The sequence below is a fragment of the Lycorma delicatula genome, chromosome 3 (assembly GCF_047948215.1).
Source record: "Lycorma delicatula isolate Av1 chromosome 3, ASM4794821v1, whole genome shotgun sequence".
NCBI classification, from domain to species: Eukaryota; Metazoa; Arthropoda; class Insecta; order Hemiptera; family Fulgoridae; genus Lycorma; species Lycorma delicatula.
Genome location: NC_134457.1, coordinates 12,684,474 through 12,710,012, shown reverse-complemented (window position 1 = coordinate 12,710,012; position 25,539 = coordinate 12,684,474). Strand labels below are relative to the sequence as shown.

General features: G+C 30.2%; 1 protein-coding gene across 3 annotated transcripts in view; it reads right to left on the bottom strand.

Moving 5' to 3' along the window:
* Positions 1–25,539, bottom strand: part of Su(var)2-10 (E3 SUMO-protein ligase Su(var)2-10) — a 130,165-nt gene that overhangs the window by 17,976 nt on the left and 86,650 nt on the right. For all 3 annotated transcript variants that reach the window (XM_075359424.1, XM_075359422.1, XM_075359423.1), the window contains 5 exons: positions 22,256–22,357; positions 15,858–16,098; positions 11,950–12,184; positions 8,884–9,013; positions 832–904 (listed from right to left, as the gene is read on the bottom strand). In XM_075359424.1, the coding sequence (XP_075215539.1) occupies positions 832–904; positions 8,884–9,013; positions 11,950–12,184; positions 15,858–16,098; positions 22,256–22,357 (781 nt within the window). The remainder of the gene's footprint in view (positions 1–831; positions 905–8,883; positions 9,014–11,949; positions 12,185–15,857; positions 16,099–22,255; positions 22,358–25,539) is intronic.

Below are 25,539 nucleotides of genomic sequence, written 5' to 3'. Positions count from 1 at the left end.
AGTGAGCAGTAGAATTAAATAAAAAGTAACTTGGTCTGGCTGGGTGTCAAACTCTATCACCTGATTGAATTGGTACCTGGTGCATTAAGACTTGTGGCTCCACCGGTCTGCCGGTTTAGCTCAAGCAAAAATTGTACAAGCAAAATTGTTCTATGTAGGTTGTGAAACTACATTATTTTAGTTAGTACTGACCATCGCTGCTAGTACCACCACACCAGCACGAATTAAATACAGTACAAGCACATGCTTTACTTAGAATCATTTACTTAAATGAAAAAAAAAACATTCAATTTAATTAAAATTATAAATATTTTTAATTAAGTTGTGTGCATGTGTGTGTATAAGCCATGCATCAGAAACAACCCACAGTTGTAGGATTTTCCCAGAATGCAGCTTTTGCCATGTGACAGGAAAGTCCTACAACTGTATTGTTAGCTTTTTTTTATACATGTATATATCTATATATCTTCAAGAGTAAATTCTTTTAAGTGCATAATATACACGTTTTAAGTCTATAAAGATCAGACCAAAATACAAAATAAGTAATTCATTTTATGTATAATATTTGTTATAGATTTTATTCAAATCAAAATGGTATTTGTTTAAAATGCAAATAATTTCTTTTGTTAAAGTATAATCATAAAATATCTTCTCAAAGTAGCATGAATCTTAACGAACAAACTTTGAAAATTAATAAAGTACAAATTTGTTAAATTCTTTTCAAAATATTTTATATAAATACTCAGAACTCATAAAGAACTCAACAGTTAACAGACATTGTCTGAATATTTCCTAAACTGAATTTACAAAGATTTACAAGATTTCACTTACCATTATCAACTGATCCAACATCACCTTCATCAACTGGTATAGTTTCAATAACTTGTGCAGCTGATTTTTTTGACTAAAACAAAAAAGGAATGAAATAATTAACAATGTGAAATAATACATACATGGTACGTATTATAGATGGTATATTATAGAAGATGGTTTTAGGATCGCATAATTCTGAAATATTAATCAAATCTGTCAACTCTGTATGCTTTTTAAAGATGACATATCACTGAATATTTTTAGAGTAATTATAACATTAGTTGTATTTATTTAAAAGTTATTGTGACTTGAAAATGAATGAAAATAAAGAAAAAATTTGATATACTTTGAAATCTTATTATAAAAAAGGGAAGAATACTACACACCTTGCTACAAAGATTTGTGATGTTTATGGACATGATGCAGAATCATTATGTGTGGCACAAAGCTATTTCAAGTGTTTTGAATTTAGAAATCTTGATGTAATGATGTAAATCACACTATGGTAGGCCAACAACTGAAAAAGTTGATGAAATCATGGAAAGAATTGAGCAAGACAATAGTGGTCATATCAAACACAGACAAAAAAGTTTAAAACCATTTGAAGAAGGCTGGATTTAACAATGAAAAATTTAATGGATTGAATTTATATCTGTGAATCGTTAAAATGGAATGAAATCGAACCTTTATGTAAAAACTCATTACAGGTGATGACAAATGAAACACATACAACAATATTGTAAAAGATGGGGGTTGAAGAAAGATATAAAGCTTTGCAAATAATGCCAAAAAGTGATGCTGTGTGTGTAGTAGGATCAGTAATGAACTGTTTGCTATGAACGGCTGTCACCAGGTCAAATAATTTATTCTAGCCTCTATGTCAACAATTAAAAAGATTACGCCATGCAATCAAGATAAAACTAGAACTGATCAATAGGAAAGGTACTCTCTTTTATAATAAGGTCAAACCCCACACATCTTCAATGTCCCATCAAAAACTGGATCAGGAAGTTTTGATGCATCCACTATATAGTTTTGAATTGTGAGACTAATATTTGTTTTGGTGTCTACAGAACTCTCTTAATGGTTTAAAATTGGCTTTAAAATAGGATTGTAAAAACCATTAATCATAATTTTTGCCCAAAAAACATAAGTTCTATTGCAATGGGATGATGATTGAGAAATGGCAAAAGGTTTTCAATCAAAATGGCACATGTTTGGTTTAATACAATTAATTTGAAATATACTAGATGAATCGAGTGATGGCAGTGGAGTTGTATTATTACAAATTTTGTGGTTTTAGTGTGTTTATGTTTTCTAAATTTTTATTTGTTTGATGCAATTATAGAAATGTGTACCTACTGATGATGCGGGATTCGTTAGTCAACTATTGTTTTTTAAGGGTTTTCTGTTACTGTGTTTTGGTGGTTAAGTTATTTTTTAATATATATAAAAAAGAGAGAAAAAGGGCCGATGTAATTTTATTTATTTGATGTTCAAATGTAATTCAGGTTACAATTATATATAAAAATATTATTTAATTCAATCAGATCTGTAGAAAATAATGGCTCAATCTTCAAACAATGACTGAAATGCTACTATATAAAAATGATTAATAGAATGGAGGTTGAAATTTAAAACTCAGGAGATGCTAGGATATCATCATGTAACACAAGGAACTTTTACCAACTGCAACCCCCCTTCCTTATCAATTTATAATTATTTTTCTGTTTAACACATATTTTCAAAAGACTGCTAAAATAAGTAGACTCATTTAAGTATATATGAGTCCAGTTCTAGCACATCCATCTATCACTTCCAGATCCTTCAGTGTATTCCCTTTAGGTCCCATACAGTGTTACAAGTAGTACTATAACCTCTAGTACGCAAAGTTTGGAGTAATAAAAACAAAAAAAGGTCAGTACTTACAGAAGTGTAGTTATAAGCAGTTGGATGTATATTTTATAGTAGATATTTATTCTTGATCTCATTTTTTAAAGTTAATAATACTATTAAATTAAAAGCATGTTTATGACCAAAATAATTTAAGTATTGTTTGTTAATATAAAGTAACTATATTACCTTAATAAACAATTCCTTTATTTCAAGTAATATTTATTATGTGTAAAGCCAAATAATTATTTTAATTTAACAAGCAGTATTTTAATTTTATTACAGAAAAGATAAAAAATATCATACATTAGAATAATAAATAAATTATATTTATACTTTACTTCTTCTAAATGGCAAAGGTATTTAATTCTGTTTATAGGTGAAAAATTTCATTTACATTTGTTGTTGCCCCAACATTTCTTTTTATCAGAGAAACTTCATTTCAAGATATTTTATAACATTTGCATCGGGTAATATTATGTAGATATCAATTATGAACTCTTCCTCACTTGATCAAGTTATATTAATTTTATCACTATTGTTACATTAATTTATTTTTCATCTTGTAAAACGTTCTCTGATACAATCTTTTTATAGTTTCTCTAACCTTTATCACTTTTAGAGCATTTTCTCAAATAATCTCTTGACACCCTTTAATTCAAAAGTATTTTTCTCTGCTACCCCACCCTTTATTTGGCACAGATTAGCTCTATAGAATTAGTATAAATTAATGTTTCCACTTACAAACAATTTTCAATGTATGTGTCCAGTCACTTCTCCATCATCAGGGATTTTATTGAAGTTGTTAAATTAATATTCATGTATAAAAATTCTCTATGTATAATTATAATTAATTTAAGTTAAAATTATTATGTTCATAATAGTATATCGTTTTATCAACACAACAATTTTAACTTTAATTATAATTATACATTGAGAGAATTTATACACATGAATATTAATAACAACTTCTATAAAATCCCTCATGATGGAGAAGTGATTCCGAAAGCGTAGAACACATACATTGAAAATGATTGGTAAGTGGAAACATTAATTTACACAAATTGTATTAATACCAACAGTGCCAAATGCTTAGAAAATGATATCTATAGAACTATATTTGTATGATAGGTAATCCTATTACTTCACATCCATTTGTGCTGCAATTCTATTTAGTCTGCATATTAAAACATACTGCTGGTGTTTATCAATGATTGCCAAGAGCTCTGAAATTACATGACAAGGGTTATGCTGTTTTGTATATTCTATTAATTTTATTTCAAGACAGCCTGTACTTTACTTCTTTTTATCATCTTAGAAATTTTTTCTTCAATGAAGGTTTTTTATTGAATATGTTCTGGAATCGCATATCAATTTTATAACTGATTAGTCACAGTTTTTTACCAACTGCTGCTATCTATCTAAAGTTTCCTCTCCTAGCTTAATTAATCCCTTTCTTATATTTATTTCAGTATAACAGAATCAGTTTCTGGCTTTTCTAGTCCTGCCTATGATTGACTGGAATTTTATATTTTTCTCTTCAGTCCATTACTTTCTTCTCAAGATTTTCTTCAGTTTATTAAAATTCACCTTCATTTCATATAATTAAATTATGGCCATAATAAATATTTGCAACCTACAAATCAAATGCTACTTACATGCGGGTAAAATTGATGAATTTTAACTTTCCTTACTTTTTAAATAACACTGGTCAATATAAAATTTGGAACTGAAAAGAGAGTAGTTGTTCTACACCCGGAAATAACCACGTAACATTAAGAACGTTATGTGGTTATTTCGGAATACATATTCAGATTCAGCATGTAAAATTCTATAAAGTTACAACCCCTTAAATGTATTTGTTCTATCATTCATGGAACAAACAATATAAATATGATAGTATGCTTGTATATTTGCTTATTCACATCTGATTTATACTGTGATGCATGCTGTAGACCTATACCTGATATATAACAGTTGAATGATGTCATTTCATGTCAAGCCAGACATGTATAGACATGTCAGTGCATCAAGTAATGAGTAATTCAACATGATGAAATTTTCTTCAGTATGAGTAGACTATTATAAAGATTGCTTTATAAGTAATGCCATAAATTTGGTGAAAGATTTTTGTGAAAGATTTTTATAACAGAACAACTTTTGGTATTATTTTATTGAACATCAAGATTTATCAAGTTTTGTGTGTGTGTTATTCATCCTGCTTTATTGCACTCCATGATGAAACAATTTTAGCAAGTGTTTTAAGTATTAATAAATTAAAACTTAATTATTTTTATAATTAAGTAATTATTTCTGTAATATTTCAGTTTACCTTCAATCATTAAAACATTTTGAATTTTACAATAAATAAAAATCAGGCTTGTAAGATTCTCCAAATATTTTTTGTTATGTTAATGGAGAATTAAGCATAAAAAGTGAACAAAAACCAGTATCAAATCTGCTGAAAACTGCTTACAAATATTATTTTGACTGTCCCTTGGGAGCCCAAGATAAATCCTGGGCTTCACATGTAGCATGCATCAAGTACTACATTAAATTAACCCACTGATTAAAAGGAAAAAGAGAGCATTTGCCTTTTGACATTCCTATGATTTGGCAAGAGCCTACTAATCTTTATATGACTGCTATTTTTGCTTAACAAATGTTATAGGTCTCATTTCAAACAATAAAAGCAGTATTGCATACCCAAATGTTTTCTCAGCTATGAAACCAGTACTTCATGGTGTTGATTACAGATTCTGATAACTTCTTGGAAAGAAATTTCTGATTCCCCAGAAAGCTCAACCGATGAATCCTCAACTTCAATATATGTTAATTACATTCCAGAAGAATCAAATACTGAACCTCACCTCATTACACAAGCAGAACTGAGCGACTTAATTCATGATTTGTATTTGTTGAAACAACATGCAAAACTCCTGGATTCACGTCTCAAAGAATGGAATTTATTAAACAAGGATATTAAAATTTCAGTATATAGAAATTGAAATGAAAATTTACTAAAATACTTTAAAAGAGATGGTTTAATTTATTCCTGCCATGATCTTAGGACTAATGTTATGGACATATGTTATTCATGATCAGCATTTATTTGCAGACTCAAAAAGAAGCTTAAAGGCAGTGATGTTGCATAACTCAAATAAGTTTTTCTTCTGTACTGGTAGCACATGCGTAGGAATAAAAGAAGCATATGAAAGTATGTCAAAAATTTTAAAAGCTATTACGATTAACACTCATGGCAAATCAATGCTGACCTGAAAGTGATAGGGCTTCTTCTCAATCTCCAGAGTGGCTTTACAAAATATGTATGTCTTGTGTTAGTGGGATAACTGGATTACAGATAAACACTATGCAGTTAAAGACCGGCAAAAAAAAAAAAATGTTGTCTATATTCCCCTTGTCAAAGCAGATCATATTATTTTACCACATCTACATATAAAACTAGGCCTGATGAATTCTGTAAAAGCATTGGATAAAGATGGGGATGGCTTTAAATATTTAACAAAGGTGTTTTTCTCAAGGAGAAAAGTTCCACCAACATATATTGCAGATGCGATGAACTTATGATGAGTGACTCATCATAGATAAATGTAAATGTCTGAAAAATAAAGGTAGGAATTTTAATTGCAATTATTATTATTTTTGTAGTCTATTATTTAAGAAGTTTTTCAATCCTTTAAGGGATCATAACTAAAAATCTAGGGATGATAAAGAAAAAAACTGATTTCATTTTAAGATACAGCATAAAAAATAAATTATAATTTACCTACTTTTATGTCTGTTCCAAATTATTATTTTTTTTTTTTTGTTGACCTAATTATTTATTTAGTTCATGAGACTTCTCAACCTACGAGGTGCAACAATAAAGTAATGAGACTGACTTTTCTTTGCAAGATGTGGCAACCCTGCAGCTTGCGTAGGCACACCATTTTTGACCTTGGTCTATAAGCTACTTCTAGTCCAAGCGGCACATTGATCCAACTGCTCAGTCGTGAGTTGTGCTGTAATAAGTGAACACGTGTTTTTGTCTCTCGTCACAGAAATGAAACCGCAAAATATTGCGTAACGGTATGCCATTTCTTTTTGCGTTAAATTGGGTGAAAACACGATGACAACTTACAGTAAGCTTCAGAAGGCTTTTGGAGAGGAGGTTATGTCAAGAGCTCAAGTTTTTCGGTGGCATAAAATTTTTAGTGAAGGCAGAACGAATGTTGAAGATGAAGACCGCAGTGGACGACCATCAACCTCACGGACAGATGTCAACTTGACCAGGGTGCGTGAAATCGTACAACCTGATTGAAGATTATCCGTGAAAATGATTGCAGAACTCAACATCAATCAAGAAACGGTTCGTCTAATATTAACTTGATCTTGGTACGCAAAAGATTTGTGCAAATATGGTCCCCAAAAATCTCACACAACAGCGAGAAACACGGAAAAATGTAGCAGCCGATCTGTTAGAGCAAACTGAAATCAATCCAGATTTGTTGAGCCGTGTTATCACTGGTGATGAAGGTTGGTTTTTTCAATACGATCCAGAGACAAAACGCCAAAGTTTGCAATGGTGCTCAAAGGGATCACACAGACCAATAAAAGCTCGCATGTCAAAGTCAAAAGTGAAATGCATGCTTGTGTGCTTCTTCGATTCCAAGGGAATTGTTCATAAAGAGTGGGTGCCTCCTGGACAAACAGTTAACCAATATTTCTACAAAGAAATTTTAGAAAGACTTCATAAACAAGTTCTTCGTGTCCATGCCAACATTGCTGATAATTGGATTCTGCATCACGATAATGCGCCATCCCATACTGCTCTGTCAGTACAGCAATTTTTAACCTCAAAACAAATTTCAGTACTACCAGAGCCACCTTATTCACCAGATATCACTCTGTGCGACTTTTTTCTATTTCCAAGAGTCAAAATGGCGGTCAAGGGACATCATTTTCAAACAACACAAGATGTCCAAAAAGCTGTGACGAGAGACAAAAACACATGTTCACTTATTACAGCACAACTCATGACTGAGCAGTTGCATCAATATGCCGCTTGGGCTAGAAGTAGCTTATAGACCAAGGTCAAAAATGGCGTGCCTACGCAAGCTGCAGGGTTGCCACATCTTGCAAAGAAAAATCAGTCTCATTACTTTATTGTCGCACCTCGTATGGCATTTTTGTGAATTCAAAAAATTGCCTTCAAAAGGATTAACATATAGAACACTAGGTATCAATTTATTTTTTTTTATGCCAAGTTTATACATATGTATATATATATATATATAAAAAATAAACTGTAAACTGTAGCAGTAAATGCCAGAGAACTGAATTTGGTAATTAAAAATTTCCTAATCCAAATAATTATACCTCAGCTTTCTTCTCAAATAACCAAAAAGTAAACATAATTAAGTTAAAAAGTATAAATCTTACTAAATTATTACACAACAAAGGATTTTAGTATCATCACATAAAGAATATGATATAACAAAATTTAGAAACTTTTCTGAAACTCAAAAGTACATTACGTATGCTGAGATATGAACATTTGGGTTAGGACAGCAGTTTAACATAAATATTATTCTATAAACTGTTGTTTTTAGTAGATTGTGGCCCTCAAGCCAGTTCAGTTTAGAAAGTAACCCAAGATTGAAGACACCCAGTTATAAACAATAACGTGGTGCAAAGAACTACTTAAAAGAAAAAATGCCATGCAAAGGTAAATTTATTAGTATCTAATCAACAATGATTTTTTACATATGATTTCTTTAATGCATAAATATTTTTCATATTCAAGATAAAATGATAAATAACAATAAAATTCTCAAAATAACAAAGTTGCTATCATATCCTACCATGTTTCACAAATTATTTCTATTTCCTTCAATGAATTTAAGATTATAATTAAGTTAAAAACATTTTTTTTAGATTTCTTTAGAAATAGCCTTATTATTTCAGAGTAGTTTAGAAAAATGTCTGGATCTAAAGGATAATCTAAATATAAATTAAGTGAAAAAAATTGTTTCACAAACTAAGAGAAACCAATTTATAATTAAAATAAAATATTAGTACCTGCCCTCTTTTGAGTTTTGCTACAGTGGCATCCATTTATTCCCTGTTTATATAACTACACTAAAAAAAAATTATAATAATAATCAAAATACTAACCAGTGTTGGAGATAGCACACGTGGAGGTTCTTTTTTAATATTTAACGTTGACCAAGATCCATCCTGGTGTAACTGCACTTCTGTAATATCAGATGGTAGCCTAGAACTTAACAAAACTTCTTGAAAATATCTGCAACAAAATATGTAAATCTAGAAACAGACTGTACATATTATATAATAAATTTATAACTTTATAATAATTACAGCTAAAAGAAAAAAAAAATTATATAAAATGTTACTAATTTGCATAAAACTTCACAATAAGAATGTTAATTCTAAAAGTAAAAACATTAGACATTAAAAGATGTCTTTTAAACCAACAAATGGTTCAAAGAAAAATACAATTTCAAAATAATTACAATAGACATAGCTTGATTGTCATATACGAGGGTTATTTTTTTTCAAGGTCCGATCGGTCACGAAATTAAAATCACAGTGAAAATAAAAAATTTTTTATTTGTATCAAGTACTTACATAGTTACGCTATTTCTCTACATAGTCGCCACTCCGATTTAGACATTTGTCGTAGCGTGATACCAAATTTCCAATATCCTCGTCATAGAACTGAGCCACCTGTGTTTTCAGCCATGTTTCTACGCTGGTCTGCAGCTCAATGTCTGTGCCAAAATGTTGTCCTCCTAGCCAGCAGTTCATGTGAGCAAAGAGGTGAAAATCGGATGGAACCAAGTCTGGGCTGTATGGTGGGTGATCAAACACTTCCCAACGAAAACGCTGCAGGAGCTTCTTTGTTTCAGCTGCAGTGTGCGGCCGAGCATTGTCATGACAAAAGACAATGCCTGATGACAACATTCCTCTCCGCTTATTCTGAATTGCCCTTCGTAGACGTTGAGTCATGCAGTATGAGGCTGCAGTGATGGTCGTGCCACGTTCCATGAATTCCACCAAGAGAACTCCATTCCAGTCCCAGAACACAGTAGCCATACACTTTCTGTTGGAGGAGGTTCACTTGAACTTCTTTGGTTTACTAGGAGAATGAGAATGCATCCACTATTTGGATTGTTCTTTTGTTTCTTCAGTTTCAAAATGGGCCCATGTCTCGTCCCCTGTGTCACTTTTGTTCAAAAAATCTTCTCCTTCATTGTGGCAGTGCTGGAGAAACGTTAGGGAGGCAGTCATTCTCATTGTTTTGTGATGGTCAGGCAGTACCTTGGGAACCCATCTCGCACACAGTTTGCGGTACTGAAGTCTCTCACTCACAATGGTGTAGAGAGCTGACCTTGAAATTTCAGGAAACGAATCACTCAATACAAAAATTGTGAACCAACGATTTTCTGGAATTGCCTCATCCACTCGCTCAACGAGATCATTGGTTGACACACTCTTCCTTCCCTGACCGCCTGCATCATGAACATCTGTACGTCCTGCACCATTGTCGTACTTTGCTGTCACTCATTGAAGTTTCACCATACACATTACTTATTTGTCGATGAATTTCAGCTGCATTACACCCTTCAGCCTGAAGAAATCAAATTACCGCACGCACTTCACACTAGGCGGGAGATGCTATTGTTGTAAACATGTTTACGTGCTAGCTGCGTGTTTAGAACTAAACAAAGTGATGCGGCGTGATTGAAGGCCATACTAGAGATGCTGCGCAAAGTTTATCTGATTTTTGCGCGAGTTTTTATTTTGCGACCGATTGGACCTTGAAAAAAAAACCCTTGTAATAGGTGTGTCTTATTAGATAATAAGACTGTTTCTATCTCTTAGAGGAAGCAGTAAGAATAAAGTAATTGCGAGCTTTTTGGTAGAGATCTTGAATTTGTCTGAACCTGCATGAAACATTACCAAACCATTTGGTTGATTGTAAGTCATTGTTTAATGTTGTTGAGTTTTCTGTCATGTGCTGGAATAATGCTTAATTTTATAGTTGAGTAACATGAAAACTTGAAGTTTTTGCATAATTGAATCTGGATCTTTCAGTATGAACCTGAGGTGAAACAACAATCTACTGGAAAACAGTCATCACAAAAAATTAAATAAAGCACATCTAAGTATCGTCAATTTTTTTTATATCTACGGTATAATAGTTTTGGAAGAATAGATTCCAGAAGGAACAACAGTAAACCAATACTGTTAGAAGAAAATTTTGATAAAGCTCAGAGTCAGAAAATAACTAGAACTGTGGAAAAATAGTCTTTTCTTCAAGACAATATGCTTGCAAACACAGCACTTTGCTGGTCAGAAATGGCTTTCTAAAGTGCTGTACATATTACTATACTGGAACATCCTTCATATTTACCAGATTTGGCATCATCTGAGTTTGCTCTTTTACTTTAGGTGGAATCTATGCTTAAAACTACAATGTGTTAAAAAAGCTGACAAAAAGTGATCTGCCTCACATATTATTCAACTAATGGAAAACAAGACTGCATCAATCAATAAACATGAACAGGAGCAGGATGAAGGGTGCGGACACAAAAAAATTCTAATACATATAAATAAAATCGAGTTAATGTTTTACTCTTGCTTTGTAATAAACACCTTGGATATTGCAGTGTATTCACGACGCACAGTATGGTCCAATAAGTTTATTTCTTCAATGCAATGCTATTCTACACATTTTTTCTGCTCTCATTCTTGCAATAACCTCTTTGTTTCAGAATCTATCTTATTTTTAATATTTTCCTGTTGTAAGACCCTAAATTTTCAATGATTTGTCTTCTCTTTTCTTCTGTACCTACTGTCTAGATTTCACAACTTTACAATGATATGCTCAATACATAACTCTTTCAACACCTTTATCCTATCTTTTAGTTATTTCTTTAGCACAGACAAAATATTGTACTTACTTTAAATATTGTTAAAATATGACTTTTACTGGTCAATTCTACTTGAAATATTTTTCTTATGTTGTCTACTTTAAATGATAATAGTAACTTCCAAAATGGTGAATTTTCAAAACTTCATCTACTTTTACTCATTAAAAATCTGATCGTAATATGAACCAATGTGGAAAGTGATATTTTGTACACTTACTCCAAATTCACCTTAAATATTTTTCATAAATTAAATACTATAAAAAAGAGTGAGTAATGTACTAACCCGTCAATTACAAGTTTATCAAATAAACATGGTTTATCACAAACAGGACAAATCCATGTGGGTTTTCGTTCATTCATTTGAAGAAACAGTGATGCATCAAAGCATTGTAAATGTGAACATGTAGAGGCTCGACAAGGTGTTGTCATTCTCATTTTTCCAAGTGGACATATTAAAGATACCCTTAAAGAAGTTGTAGCTATTTCACTGTCTGCATCTTCATTCAGTTTTTCCTTAACTATAAAATTATAAAAAAATAAACTTAGTTTAATGGCAAAAAATAAAATTACATTAAAAGTATCAAATGCATCAGTGTACAAGTTAGTAATTTAAATTAAGTTAAAAACTTAAACAACATTAACATTACCTAAATCATGTTAAATTTAATGCTATTAATAATAATTAATATTTTTTTATAAGTTATTATAAACAATACTCAAATTTACATTTGATCAGTAAAAAAAAAAATTAACTATGACGTCTATTCAGAAAATAACTGAACATTCTTAATTATACGCCAACATTTAGTGACATGCAGTTGGCAGCATTGTGTTCCACATAACCTCCTCTGTAGATGTTCTTTGATTGTTGATATCTTGTTTAGTTTTCATGTTATCGTTATTTTAGTGCAACATGCTTAAATATTAATACAGATTTTTATAATGCGAGTTTTTTTGATGATTGAACTTTTTGTCTCAATCCTATCTGTAAACAAAGCTTTCATCTCTCGTTATGATCCTTTGTATGAATATTTCATTGTCATTAGCTTGTTCAAGAAGTTGCCAATAAACATCCACTTTATGTTCTTTCTGCTGTTTGGTCATCAAAGGAGGAACAAACTTTGGTGCAACTCTATGCATGTTAAATTTTTCAATCAAAATGTCATGGCATGATCCAACTGAGATGCTAACGTCTTCTGAAAGTTCTCTGACAGTCAGTCAGTGATTTACATGTACCAAATCGTTGATTTTCTGAATGTGGGTATCATCAGTTGAAATCAAAGGCCTTCCTGGTCAAGGGTCATGTTCAATTGACTAACAACCACTTTTAAATCCTTAAACCATTCAAAACATTACGTACGACTTTGAGCATCAGCTCACTAACTAGTTTCAAAGTTGAAATGTTTCTGTGAAAGTTTTCCCCAGTTTCATGCGAAATTTTACGTTTTGCTCCCAAAAATCGCACATTACAAAACTCACTACTAATACTCGCTGTCAACCACATGTCACTAAATATCTCCGATGGTGCATAATTAAAAATGTAATTTTCTGAACAGATCTCATAAAAACCTTTTAAATGTTTACTGACTTTAAGTAATACTGAGAAGAATAAAATTATTTTACAGTGGGCAGTATAGAATTAATTATTTTTTATATTGCACTTTATTATTTAATGATAATATAATCAGAGAAGTTATATACATTTTTTAAAAACAATCAGTATTAACCTCAATAATATACAGGCAGAATAGATAGACTCAAGTGGTATCATATTAGGATATTCTGGGATAATTCTATTTTAAGTGGCCTCATAAGGAACAGCAACATTGGAAAGCTTTATTGTTAGAATTTAGCACTAAGAAATATTTATATTAGACTGCAGTTAATCTTTACCTTAGTTTATAGTTATCTTTTTATCTTTCAGTACTAATAGCTTATATTTCTCTATCATAAAGGTTGGTTTTTATAATTATTTTTTAACTATTATCAACGTAAATTTAATATTCTATATTTGCAATGAAATAAAATCCACAAGAAAATTCAACTGACGATCATTTTATGAAGTTATTTTTTATGGATATATTATCTTTTGTCCACAATTTTTATAAATATCACTGATATTTTGTGAATATTTAAACGTTTATATCTATTAATTTTAAAATATTTCATTCAGTTAAAATTTTATCATTCAATATCATTTGAATTGCTGTGCACCAGTGTTTGAAAGATCTTTTTTAAGGATTTACATATGCAACCATATAATTCATGTAATGCAAGCATTAAATATGATAATCATACAAATTTTATAACTGTTATGAGTGATGAATCACATTTCTACTAGGCAGATAATATGCAAAAAAAAACTTCTGGGCTATTTGCAATAAACAAACATAATGAAATTTATTGAGGAAGATAATTAAGTAATGCATATTTCACAATGTACTGTTAAATTCATTTAGCAGTTTGTTTGTGTAAAATATTTTTATAAAAACTGATACTGTTATGAGATTGTAACAAAATAAAACAAATTAACTGTATGATAGAAACAAATGTTTAATAATCTATTATATTATTATGGTAATACCCAATATAGGAAATTCTATTTATTTTTTTATTCTAAATGACTAAGCATGATATGCTGATACTTCATGTGAAATTAGTCATTTAAACTGCTGGAGCACTTTGAAAGTGCTCCACGTGATAAGTATTCATACTTTTAATAGACTGTCTGATGGTTTTGATATTACTATTAATTAAATTACATTGTTCAACACAACTGTTGATAAATGTTTGATAAAAAAAATATATATATATATATATAAATCTAGTGATCTGCAAGTCTGTTAGTCTTTCATACAAAAATTACCCATCTGAAAGCTGAAATTTTGCATCAATGTAGTTTTATACTTAGAAAGAACACAGGACTATTGCAATTAAAGATATTTCATTATTTCAATATGGTAACCATTTTAATGGCTTGTGGTAAAAACTGGTATGTTACATGCTGATATTCAACTTTACTATGCTAAATGATGAGTCACATCAAATCTGGAGACCACTTGCAGTATTTGAAAAGAAATTTCTACAAAAAAAAGTATCTGTTCTTTTTACATCTACTTCGATTATCAAGAAAAGTAGCTTTAAATGTGTAATGGTGTACGGCACAATGGTGCACCGACACTACAGTTATTGTGTGTCAAACATGACTGGTTGCACCTGCCTCTGGTTACTTTTGAATATCGGCTCGCAGTGCTGTATTCAGACAATAGATCATGGTGGTAAAGGCCTGCCTAAATAAACAGCACTAATGCACCATTCTAATTTCACTCTTCTCTTGCTTTCTCTATTGTTTTAGCACAACTTTCTGATCTATTTACTTTTAACTTCTATCAGAATTTTGTCAGTCTTTAGTTACTTGGCCTTCTCTGCAGATATAGATCTGTTTTAAATTTAAATTGCTTTGCACGAAGTAGCATTCTTTGAAATATAATATAATTTATTTCAACATATTACACCCAGCGACCAATCATTGGATTCAGTTTGTTTCAATCATTATCTTCTTTTCCCTATTATTTTAGTGAGTGGCATCAACTTTTATTAAAATAAAAAATAAATGAAAAACATATGCAAAGTATACACACCTCCTCGTGGTGTTTGTAGGGTAACATTAACAACTGTGCAAAATACTTTTTTTATCCATCCTTTGTAAGGGTAACCAGCTAAAACTATTTTTAAGACAGGGACTGACTATTCTGAAATTTGCATACTTCAGATCGCTCAAATTGTTGTCTGAAGAAATACACACAGTTTTTATGAATTTACCAGCTTTGTTATTTATCAGCATTATTCTCACAAGCATGAGGATAATACAGTTTCGTGGCTAGTATAACCAGGGAAGGGTGAGCACAGCAAGCCCCAACTGACTAGATAATATATTAATAATATCATCAAAAGTATAACAACACTAGAATGCTGATGTGATTCTTTTTAATGAATTAGTTTTTAAAATATGAAGGAGGATGCAAGCTGATTTTATGATAAGTTACATAATGAAATCAAAGTATTTATTATACTTAAGCACAGTTATAACTGTACGTGTGGTTTTCCTCTTAACCCAAGTTCAATAAAATGTAAATCTTTTTAACACTCTATCAAGATGAAATGTTCATTTTAACACCTGTAAATACTTACTTAATCCAGTTGTGTAATCGGCATGTCGTATCCCTTTCCCTTTAAGTCGTTGAAGCAGCTGTGATGAAGTTAATTTCCGAACGAGATATATACCAACAGCATATCCTCTACCGTATTCTGCTGCCCACGTTATGTTAACATGATTTGCTACGGTAGGACTCAAACGTACAAAATTTGTAACATTTACAGGCCGAGGAGGTCGTTTTGGATCAACCCCTGGTTTGTTAGTTGGAATAGGATTCTGAAACAATTAATTTGAAATTAAAAATATCAAAGAAGGAAAGTTTTATTTCACAATTGGAAAAACTGACAATTTCTAAGAAATCAAATGTTTTCAAGATACTATATACAGCAAAAAATTTTTTCAAGCACAAAAGAATACAGTTTCCAGATAAAGAATGGTTGATGAATGCAAATCAAAAAAAAAAAGGTTGGTTCCATTGTGATTCTGAATTAAACTAACAAATATCCTGGTTGAATTTTGAAAATAAGAAGATTTTTTGCAGAGATATTATAAGAGCGCCCCATTTTTACCTCACAAAACAGCACCTCAGGGGCACCCTGTTTGTTATCAGTTGATGATGATGATGATTGGTCTAGCCTCATTACTAAACAGAAATTTTTTAAATCTATTTAATTATTTTAATGTAAATTTAATTCTATTATTTTTTAAATATTATTCATTCGATTGATTTGAATCATTCAGTTCAACCAAGCGCACAGTTCATACTTACTAATATATATATATATTTATATATCCTATCACATTCCTGGTAAGATAAGGATTCCAACATGGGGGTCATACATCTAAATCAGTTCAGTCGTTGAGCTGCTACAGTGGAACAAACATATATACATACACTTTAAATACAATACACTCCTTTTCATGTAAAAACAAGTTGTAAAGCATCTCAATTGTTATGTTTATGATACAAAAGCAATTTGGACAACACACAAATCAATAATTATTGTTTAACATTTGTTTGAATAAAATATTGTTTGTTGTTATTTATGTAGATGTGAAATTTTTCTAAGATATTCATTCCATGACATGTGCTGCAAAATTGGATCGTTCTTTGTTATCTTTAATTATACAGTTGGTGTGTTCTTTAATTCTAAATTCTATTAGTCATACTGATGTATTCTAAATTGCATTTAGCGCATTTCAAGCTAAATTCTCCCTGTTTATCTAAATTTAATTTGTTACTACGTTTTACTGTTTTAGAAGGATCTTTGTTATTTATGTAGTTTATTATTTTGCTGTTCGTTGTATATGCTCTTTTTAATTTGAATGATCTAAAGATTTTATTGAATTTCCTGTAATTTATATTATACTCAATTTTAAAGTATTAATTTCCATTATATAATTATTTGTTAGCTTTATTGTATCTTTTATATATATTATTTTTTATTCTAGTATATAATTTATTTATTAGGTTTTCATTGTATCCATTATTTACAGCATGTTTTAAGTATTTTATCGCTCTATACATTAATGCGTTACATGTTGCCATTTTATGAATCCAAGGATAAAATGAATTATAGTGTCTTGTTTGGTACGATTCCTGTATATGTTCGTCATCAAAATTTTTATCCAAAAAATTAATGCTGTTATTATATAAATTTATGTTATTATTTAAAGACTTCATTAAATTTTTGATTAAATATAATTAATATATCATTGACATATCTCATGTATAATAATATCTGGTGTTTATTAAATATTAAACAACACACAAACTGTATAAATAACGGTAACAAAGAACGATCTAATTTTACCAAACATATATGGAACACGGTCATGATTATGATCCAAATAATTTTATTAATATCCTTGAATACTCCAGACTTTTATAAAACAAATATCTTAGAAAGATTCTACATCTACTTAAACAACAACCAACTGATAAATGAATAAACAAATTTTGAAAATAATATTTTATTCAAACAAATTTTAAACAAAAATAATTGATTCGTATGTTGTCCAAACTGGTTTTATATCAAACATAACAATTGATACACTTTTGTCGACTAGACATATAAATGTATGACTTACTTTATAACTTGATCGATTGTTATATTTACAGAAATTTCATTTTATTTTTATCTACATCAAATTAAAATGTGGAGTGAATACTTATATACAAGTTTATCACATGTTCCTGAAAAATAACTTCCGAAAGCACTATTAATTAAGAATTAATTACATTGGTCAGTAAAGGGAATCTATAATTATATGTATATCAACGAGCCATGCTAAATAAAATTATTCTAAATAAAACTAAGCTCTGTTATCACTTTTTTATTCAGAAAAACTAAACTTAAATAAAATTATACAACACGGAACTCCGCAAATCAGTAGAAAATTAATAAAATGCTCGTATACAAAAATATAACCAAGAAACTACAAACCATATGTGTATGAAAGTCAAACTACAGAACAGCTGATCAGGAAAAACACTGAATGAATAAGAAAAATTTTGTTCCTTTCAGACTTATTATTCATTATATAATAGCAATTATAGAGAAAAAACATTTTAAACCATATTACATTTAGTCTAAGACATTTTAGTACAAATTGCAGTTGCTAGTGTAGAATCTGATGACATGACAGAATGCGTAATATTACAGCATAACGCATTGGGATGCAATACTTGACTGCGTAATATTACGGCAAAACGCGTTATAAGAGAAAAATGAGCTTTTGTTATTGGCAAGGAAAGGGGAACTGGAGAAGGTTATTACATTAAAGGAAACACTGCTGAATGTCACTGACAAATTTATGTATATGGGTTCTAGTCTGACAGAAAATAGGATGATAGATAAACCGATTGCAAAATTGAAGAAAACTTCAACCAAATTATTAATCAATTGGTTTGGGATACAAATGCACCATTGCAGGCAAACTTAATAATGTTCAGATTATATTATGTCCCTATAATTACAAATTTAGCTGAAACATGGACAATGACAGAAAAGGATGGGAGTCATCTGCCAGCAGTGGAAGAAATGATATATTTAAGAGGCATAATGGGAATAACAAGGGAAAGAATAAGGAATGTAGAAGTAAGAAAGGATTTGGAAGAGAATAAAGAAAGAAAATTGGAAGGAGATAAGTACAGTAGTTTGGGCATCTCAGACAAATGGCTGAAGATAGAATCCCAAGATAAATTGAAAAGTTGCAAGATATAGAAAAATGTCCAAGAAAAGACCACATGGAAGAAGGAGAAACAGTATAAGGGGAGAGGTAGCAATTGGGAGGAAATAGAGAGGGAGAAATTGTGGGTGGACAGAGATTATGCATGGTGAGGCTAGTCAACACTCAGAACTAAATTTGGAAGGGGATAAGATATGTATGCATAAAAACCACTGAAATTTCCCAATGGGGTGACCCCATTATATTGCAGCCTTTATTGCAATAATATACAAAGGCAAACTTGATGCCACTCATTGTAGGTATTTATCACAGAGAAATGAATTTTATTTAAATAGAGTAGAGTTCAGTGGTTTTGCTAAAAATATCATTGGCAGGGTAAGAAAAGAACTGTCAAAAAATGTAGCAAAAAAACTTATTTCAGAATAGTTGAACAGGAAGATCACAAAGTGATAGATAAAAATATCATAATGCTCTTCATACAGCAGCAAGATAAAAAAAAAACATGTCAATATTATTAAATCAGGTCAAGTCTACGAAATTAGACTCTTACTCTTGGAAATGCTGAAGTACTAAAATAATTGAAGAGTGGGCATTTATAAATTAATTTGTAAATACAATAATGGCAATTTAAGAAAAGTTAAGGTAAACTAAAAGGAAGATTGAAATGATAATAAAGCAGATATTTGACAAATCAGATAACTGGGAAACCTAGATTATCAGTAAAGATGCAGAAACTTCATTGTTGAATAACAATAACAGACAGTACAAGGTATATTCAGAAAATAACCAAAAATTTTAATTACGAGCCAAGCCAAGAGAGATATTTAGTGACGTGCGGTTGGCAGTATTGTGCTCCGCATTACCTCCTCGAAAACCACATGTTCTTGGATTATTGATATCTCGTTTAGTTTTCATGTTATTGTTATTTGTATGCAATGTGTTTAAGTGTAAGTAGAAATTTTTGTAATTGCGATTTTTGACAACACAATGTAAAATTGCATGAAACTGGGGAAAAACATTCAAGAAATGTTTCAACATTTGAAACAAGCTTACAGAGAGATATTCTGGGTCGAATGCAATGTTACAAATGGTTTTCAAAATTTAAAAGTGGTCATCAGTCAATTGAAGATGACCATCGACTTCAACTGATGACACCCAGATTCAGAAAATAAATGATCTGGTGCGTGCAAATTGCCAATCGACTGTCAAAAGAACTTGCAGAACAGGTTAGCATCTCAACTGGATCATAATATGACATTTTGACTGAAAAATTGAACATGCATTGAGTTGCAGCCAAGTTTGTTCCTCGTTTGATGACCAAAGAGCAGAAAGAACATCAAGAGGAAGTTTGTTGGCAACTTCTTGAACAAGCCGATAACGATGAAACAGTCGTGCAAAGGATCATAATGGGAGATGAAAGCTGGGTTTATGGCTACAAGACTGAAACAAAAGTTCAATCATCAAAATTGATCAGCAAAGGATCTCCATGCCCCAAGAATGCACATCACTTTCCATCCAATGTCAAAGTGATGCACTCTGTTTTTTTCAATTTTAATAGAATTATACATTTTGAATTCTTGCCTCAGAGTGAAACAGTGAACCGTGTTTATTATCAAGGTGTTTTACGAAAAAATCCGCAAAAAGAGTCCAGAGTTGTGGCGAGATAACTTATGGTTCCTTTATCACCATGATGCACCCGCACACTCAGCTCTGTCAATTCGTCAGATCTGTGACAAAAATCAGAGGACTGTCTTCCCTCAGCCTCCCTACTTGCCAGTCCTGACTTGCGATTTTTGTTTATTTCTGAAATTAAAATCAGTAATGAAAGGACCTTTTTAGACTATTCATGACATTAAAACAAATTTGTCAAAGACCTTAAAGGTTTTCAAATGAACTTATCCAGGACTGCTTCGCAAAGTGGAAACACTGCTGGGATAAGTAATAGGGAAGCGAAGTACTTTGAAGGGAACAAAAACCAACAATCTGTAAAATTAATAAAGATTAAACAAAAAATAAAGTCTGGTTATTTTCTGAATAGATCTCATATTAATAACAATTTATAATTTTATAAAAAAGGTTTTTTTATAAATTTTTTTTAATTGAATGTTTTCAATCATAAGAACATTAAACCTTACAAAGATATGAATTTAATTATGAATGGCAGAACAAATCAACATCTCTCTAAAAAAAATTTCATTTACTTGAAAACACTGTCCATAAGTTATAAATCCATACTAACAATCATAAGTATTCTTCTACTAGTTCCTTTAAATACCTCTTATGATAAGCAAAGTGAAAAAATAAATCACAGACTTGTCAAATTATGATGTATAAAAAAAACAATAGCCTGGGAAGATTTTAAAGATATGAATCTCCAAGGAAAGAGAAATAATTTGCAAGGATAAGTTTAATTCTATGCTTTAAATATAATCATTTTTGCTAATTTTATATTTGTTATTTTACATTTACACAACTTGCAATAAAAAAAAATTTGGTAGTACATGACATTTGATAGAATCTGTTTTTAAGAACCTAAATTCATTATTAAACAAATAATTAAATATAATTGTTAGTCATGTGTACAAGTTTAAAATTATGAAATAATATCAATATTTGTTCTTTTTTTAAAAAAAGAAGTTTTTTGCTAGAAAAAGATCAACTTTAATATGTGTACCTTCACAACAAATAATAAGAATAATAATGTATATTAAATGTCCCTGCTGATAACAATTAGTCATTTATCTGACAGGATATTTAATGTTATTAAATATATAGTAATAATAAAAATGATAAATAAATACAAACAGCAAAAACAGTGCTATTATTAAATAATTAAATGCGGACCATACATTTTCTCTGAGCCACATGTTAAGCCCAGCATTGCTGTTGCTGCCAATTACGAAACAGTGAAGACTCATGCCCAAGTGGAAATGTAATTTGTTATCAATATAATTTGTTATGAATATAATTCTATCATTTGTTTCTGGAAATGAAAAATGTTATGGCTTTTCACTACTGTGATAAAAATAGTATGAAAAAAATTCATTACATACAATAAATATATATTCAGGTATTTTTAATATATTTATAATCTCAATAATTAATATGCACCTACCTTATACAAACAGAAAAAGACATCCAGTTTTATAAAACTGGTTCTACAGGTCTTTATTATTAACTATTCTTCAGTTTACATTAAATTTAATTAAACTTAAAATAAAAAATAAACTTTTATTATTACCGGTAGCGGACAAATCTTGCCATTCAACTTAACAATAACACCAGGGGGGAAAAAATCATCTTGCTCACATGATGTTTCTAATAAACAAAATCTCATCTGCACCTGTAATACAAAATATTCTCATCTCACTCATCTAGCTTCTAAATAATTAATACCAAAATCACAGATGTTATGATTATTTATTGAAAAGAATTTTTTAAGTCACTTTTCATGATTAACTTCCTTAATAATAAAACATTACATTACATATGTATTTTTACAAACCCATACTTGGCAGCAAAAATCTTTTGTGTTGATATCGAAGCTAATTCATATCATGAGAGATATAAGAGGCATCTGTTATCACTATGTTTAATTTAAGGCTAAAAATTTAACAACTTTATGACTTATCTAGTCCACAATGAAAAATGCACTTTTTAATTTATCAGACTATTTATATCTTAATTTATTTTACTCGGCTGGACAATTATTGACAATTTTGTATGTTTTTACAGGAGAAATAATACTTATTCTTTATACTTTCATTCATAGTGACAGGTTCATATGAAACATGGCATATGAAATCATATGAAAAATAATACATTTTTTAAACAATTGGATAGCAACAAATATGGCTGATCTCCACAAACCTATTTCATAGTTTCTCCATTTTTATAAATGATTTCTCAAATTTTAGGGAAAATTTATTAAAATGTTCATGAATATCAACATTTATATATAACAAAACCACTTCCACATAAGCAATTATCTGTATGAAAAATTATACTAAGATGACCACTGATAGCAGATTAGCTCTAGAAAGGATGCCACTTTACAGCACCGCTTATCAGTTAATGCTATAGCTCAGCATTGATACACTGCTTAAAAAGTTCTGAAAGTTTTGCAACAGACTTAATAAAATAATTAGAAGTCTAAAGAGATTTCAATCATGATGATGAAGTATGGCTTCAACAAGAAGGAGAATGGAGCATATAATAGCAGAACAAAAATTTTCATTCCCATTGAAATAATATTATTTTATATTTAAGCATTACATAAGGCACAGAGTTATCTTAAGAACTACAGAACTGATATGAAGTACTCCTACACTGTTGTAAAATTTACTTTTTTCCAAATATCATATATTAGTAATTATGTAACCTTCTCAAATATCCCCAAATTTGTTTCCTTAAGTAACTCTTAAACATAATGATTAACGAGGGGTAGGTAAAATGTAATTCACAGTCGCTTATAACTCACAAATGAAAACAATTTGGCATAAAGCAACATTTAAGTTGGAACAAAAACTTACATTTATTTTTCCATTGTCAGTGTAATGGAAAAATAAATAATATATGTGTTCTTCAGTTACATATTTTTCTCAATGGTAAACCAGTTTCCTCATTCAGTCAACGAGGAATATTGACAGTCTTTCCTTAATACATGAACTCACTGCGTTCTCAACAAGTTTATCATTCGTGGTGAAATGCCATCCTTAATAACCTTCTTTAATAGCAGAAAGAAATGAAAATCACAGGAGGACAAATCTTGTGAGTAAAAAGGATGTAGAATAATTTCAACTTCAGAATTGTGTTAATGGTTGCACACATTGTGTATGGGCGATCATTATCGCATTGTAGAATCATCGGCTCCACGGACTGTCTAACATAGAACACTCATGTTTCCTGAAGTGTTTTAATGTCTTTATGCATTATACAGAAATTAAAGTCAATCCAGCTTACAGGTAGTCTGAATTTTGATTTTGTTCTAAATTTTTTGATTGTTGTGAACCACAGTGCTGGTATTTCATGCTCAGCGATGGAATGCAGTGAAAAAATATAAATTTTTCTGCAGTTAAAAATTCAGTCTTTGCATGCTGTTTGAAGTGGGTTGAGATAGTATGCATACTAGATTCCATAACAATGGAGACCGACAGAAAATTAGAGAGCATGGGTTAACAAGTTTTGTTAGTAGTAGGAAAATGAAATTATAAGATGACAACAACTGTTGCTTTGTGTAACAATTTATTGTGTTGTTACATTCCAGTGTGCTTTACATTTCAGACAACCCTGACAATTTAGATTAAAAAAATGTCATTACATGAAAGCTGCTTAAAACACATCCATAAAACAGTTTGGAATTTGACTACAGGACTACATATATGTGTGCCATCACTAAGGTTGAAACAGTTTTGAATTTCCATAATCTCTGGATTTATTCCTGTAAATAATTGAAATATTACAATCTTCAAAATTTTATTTCTTTAAATAAATGCTATCTTTAGAAGAAAAAAATACCATGTAGCAGAAGGGGAGGTGTTTTAAGGCCTCCTTGCCCCTATGGGCCCTTTGGGTCTTTGCCCAGACCTCTCAAATAAAAAAATTAGAAATATAGTAATAACAAAAACAAATTTTTTCTAGACATGTTTTTAGTCCCCTCCCCAAAAAAATAGTGTTTAAGAGAAGATGCTCTAAAATGTGATTAATCTTCAACCCTATATTAATAAACAAATATTGAAATTGGTGATTTTCAAACTGGTCTTTAAAATAATTTTTTCTACCTTCAAAACACAAAAACTCAAACAGAAGAAGTTTAGGTTTCTTGCCCCTTGAGTGCTTATTCCCTCTAACCTTCTTATTAATTAACAAAAAAATGTTCATTTTTTAGTAATATTAGTTTTTTAAGATTTTATCTTTAAAAAAAACTTAAAACCAAACTGGAGAAAAGGTTATATTGCATTCTATAAAAAGTTTCAGACTTGAAGGGAAATAAAATAAATTTTAATGTGTTAACATCTGTATCAAATTCTTATAATGATACTTTAGTTTTTTCAAATATTTGTAATGAAAAATGACAAAACACAAACAAGTATACAAACTGCAATTAATTAATTACTAGAAAAAAGGCATTATTTTGTTAAATGTTTTGCCAACTGTAACTATATAACATTCATGAATTTAATGTACTAACAAAAACAAAAACTTTTACAATGAAAAGCTTCAATAATTTAAAAAAAGAGTGCAAAAACTTTGCTTTATTTTTTCTCAACACAAAAAGGAAATTTTCCAAAAAATATAAAGCAAGCAAACTACTTTGTTGCAATTTGCCAAGAAGTGCTTCATTCAAAATAAAAATTTGAGCATAAACAGCAAACAAAGCAATGCTTCTTCTTCTGGTTGCAATTAATCAAACAAATAGTAAACTACAGATTTAAGTGTTAATTATTCTAAGAAAAGAATGGCAACAATAAAAATATACATAATCATCTAAAAGTAAAAATAAATACATATAATTTAATATTAAAT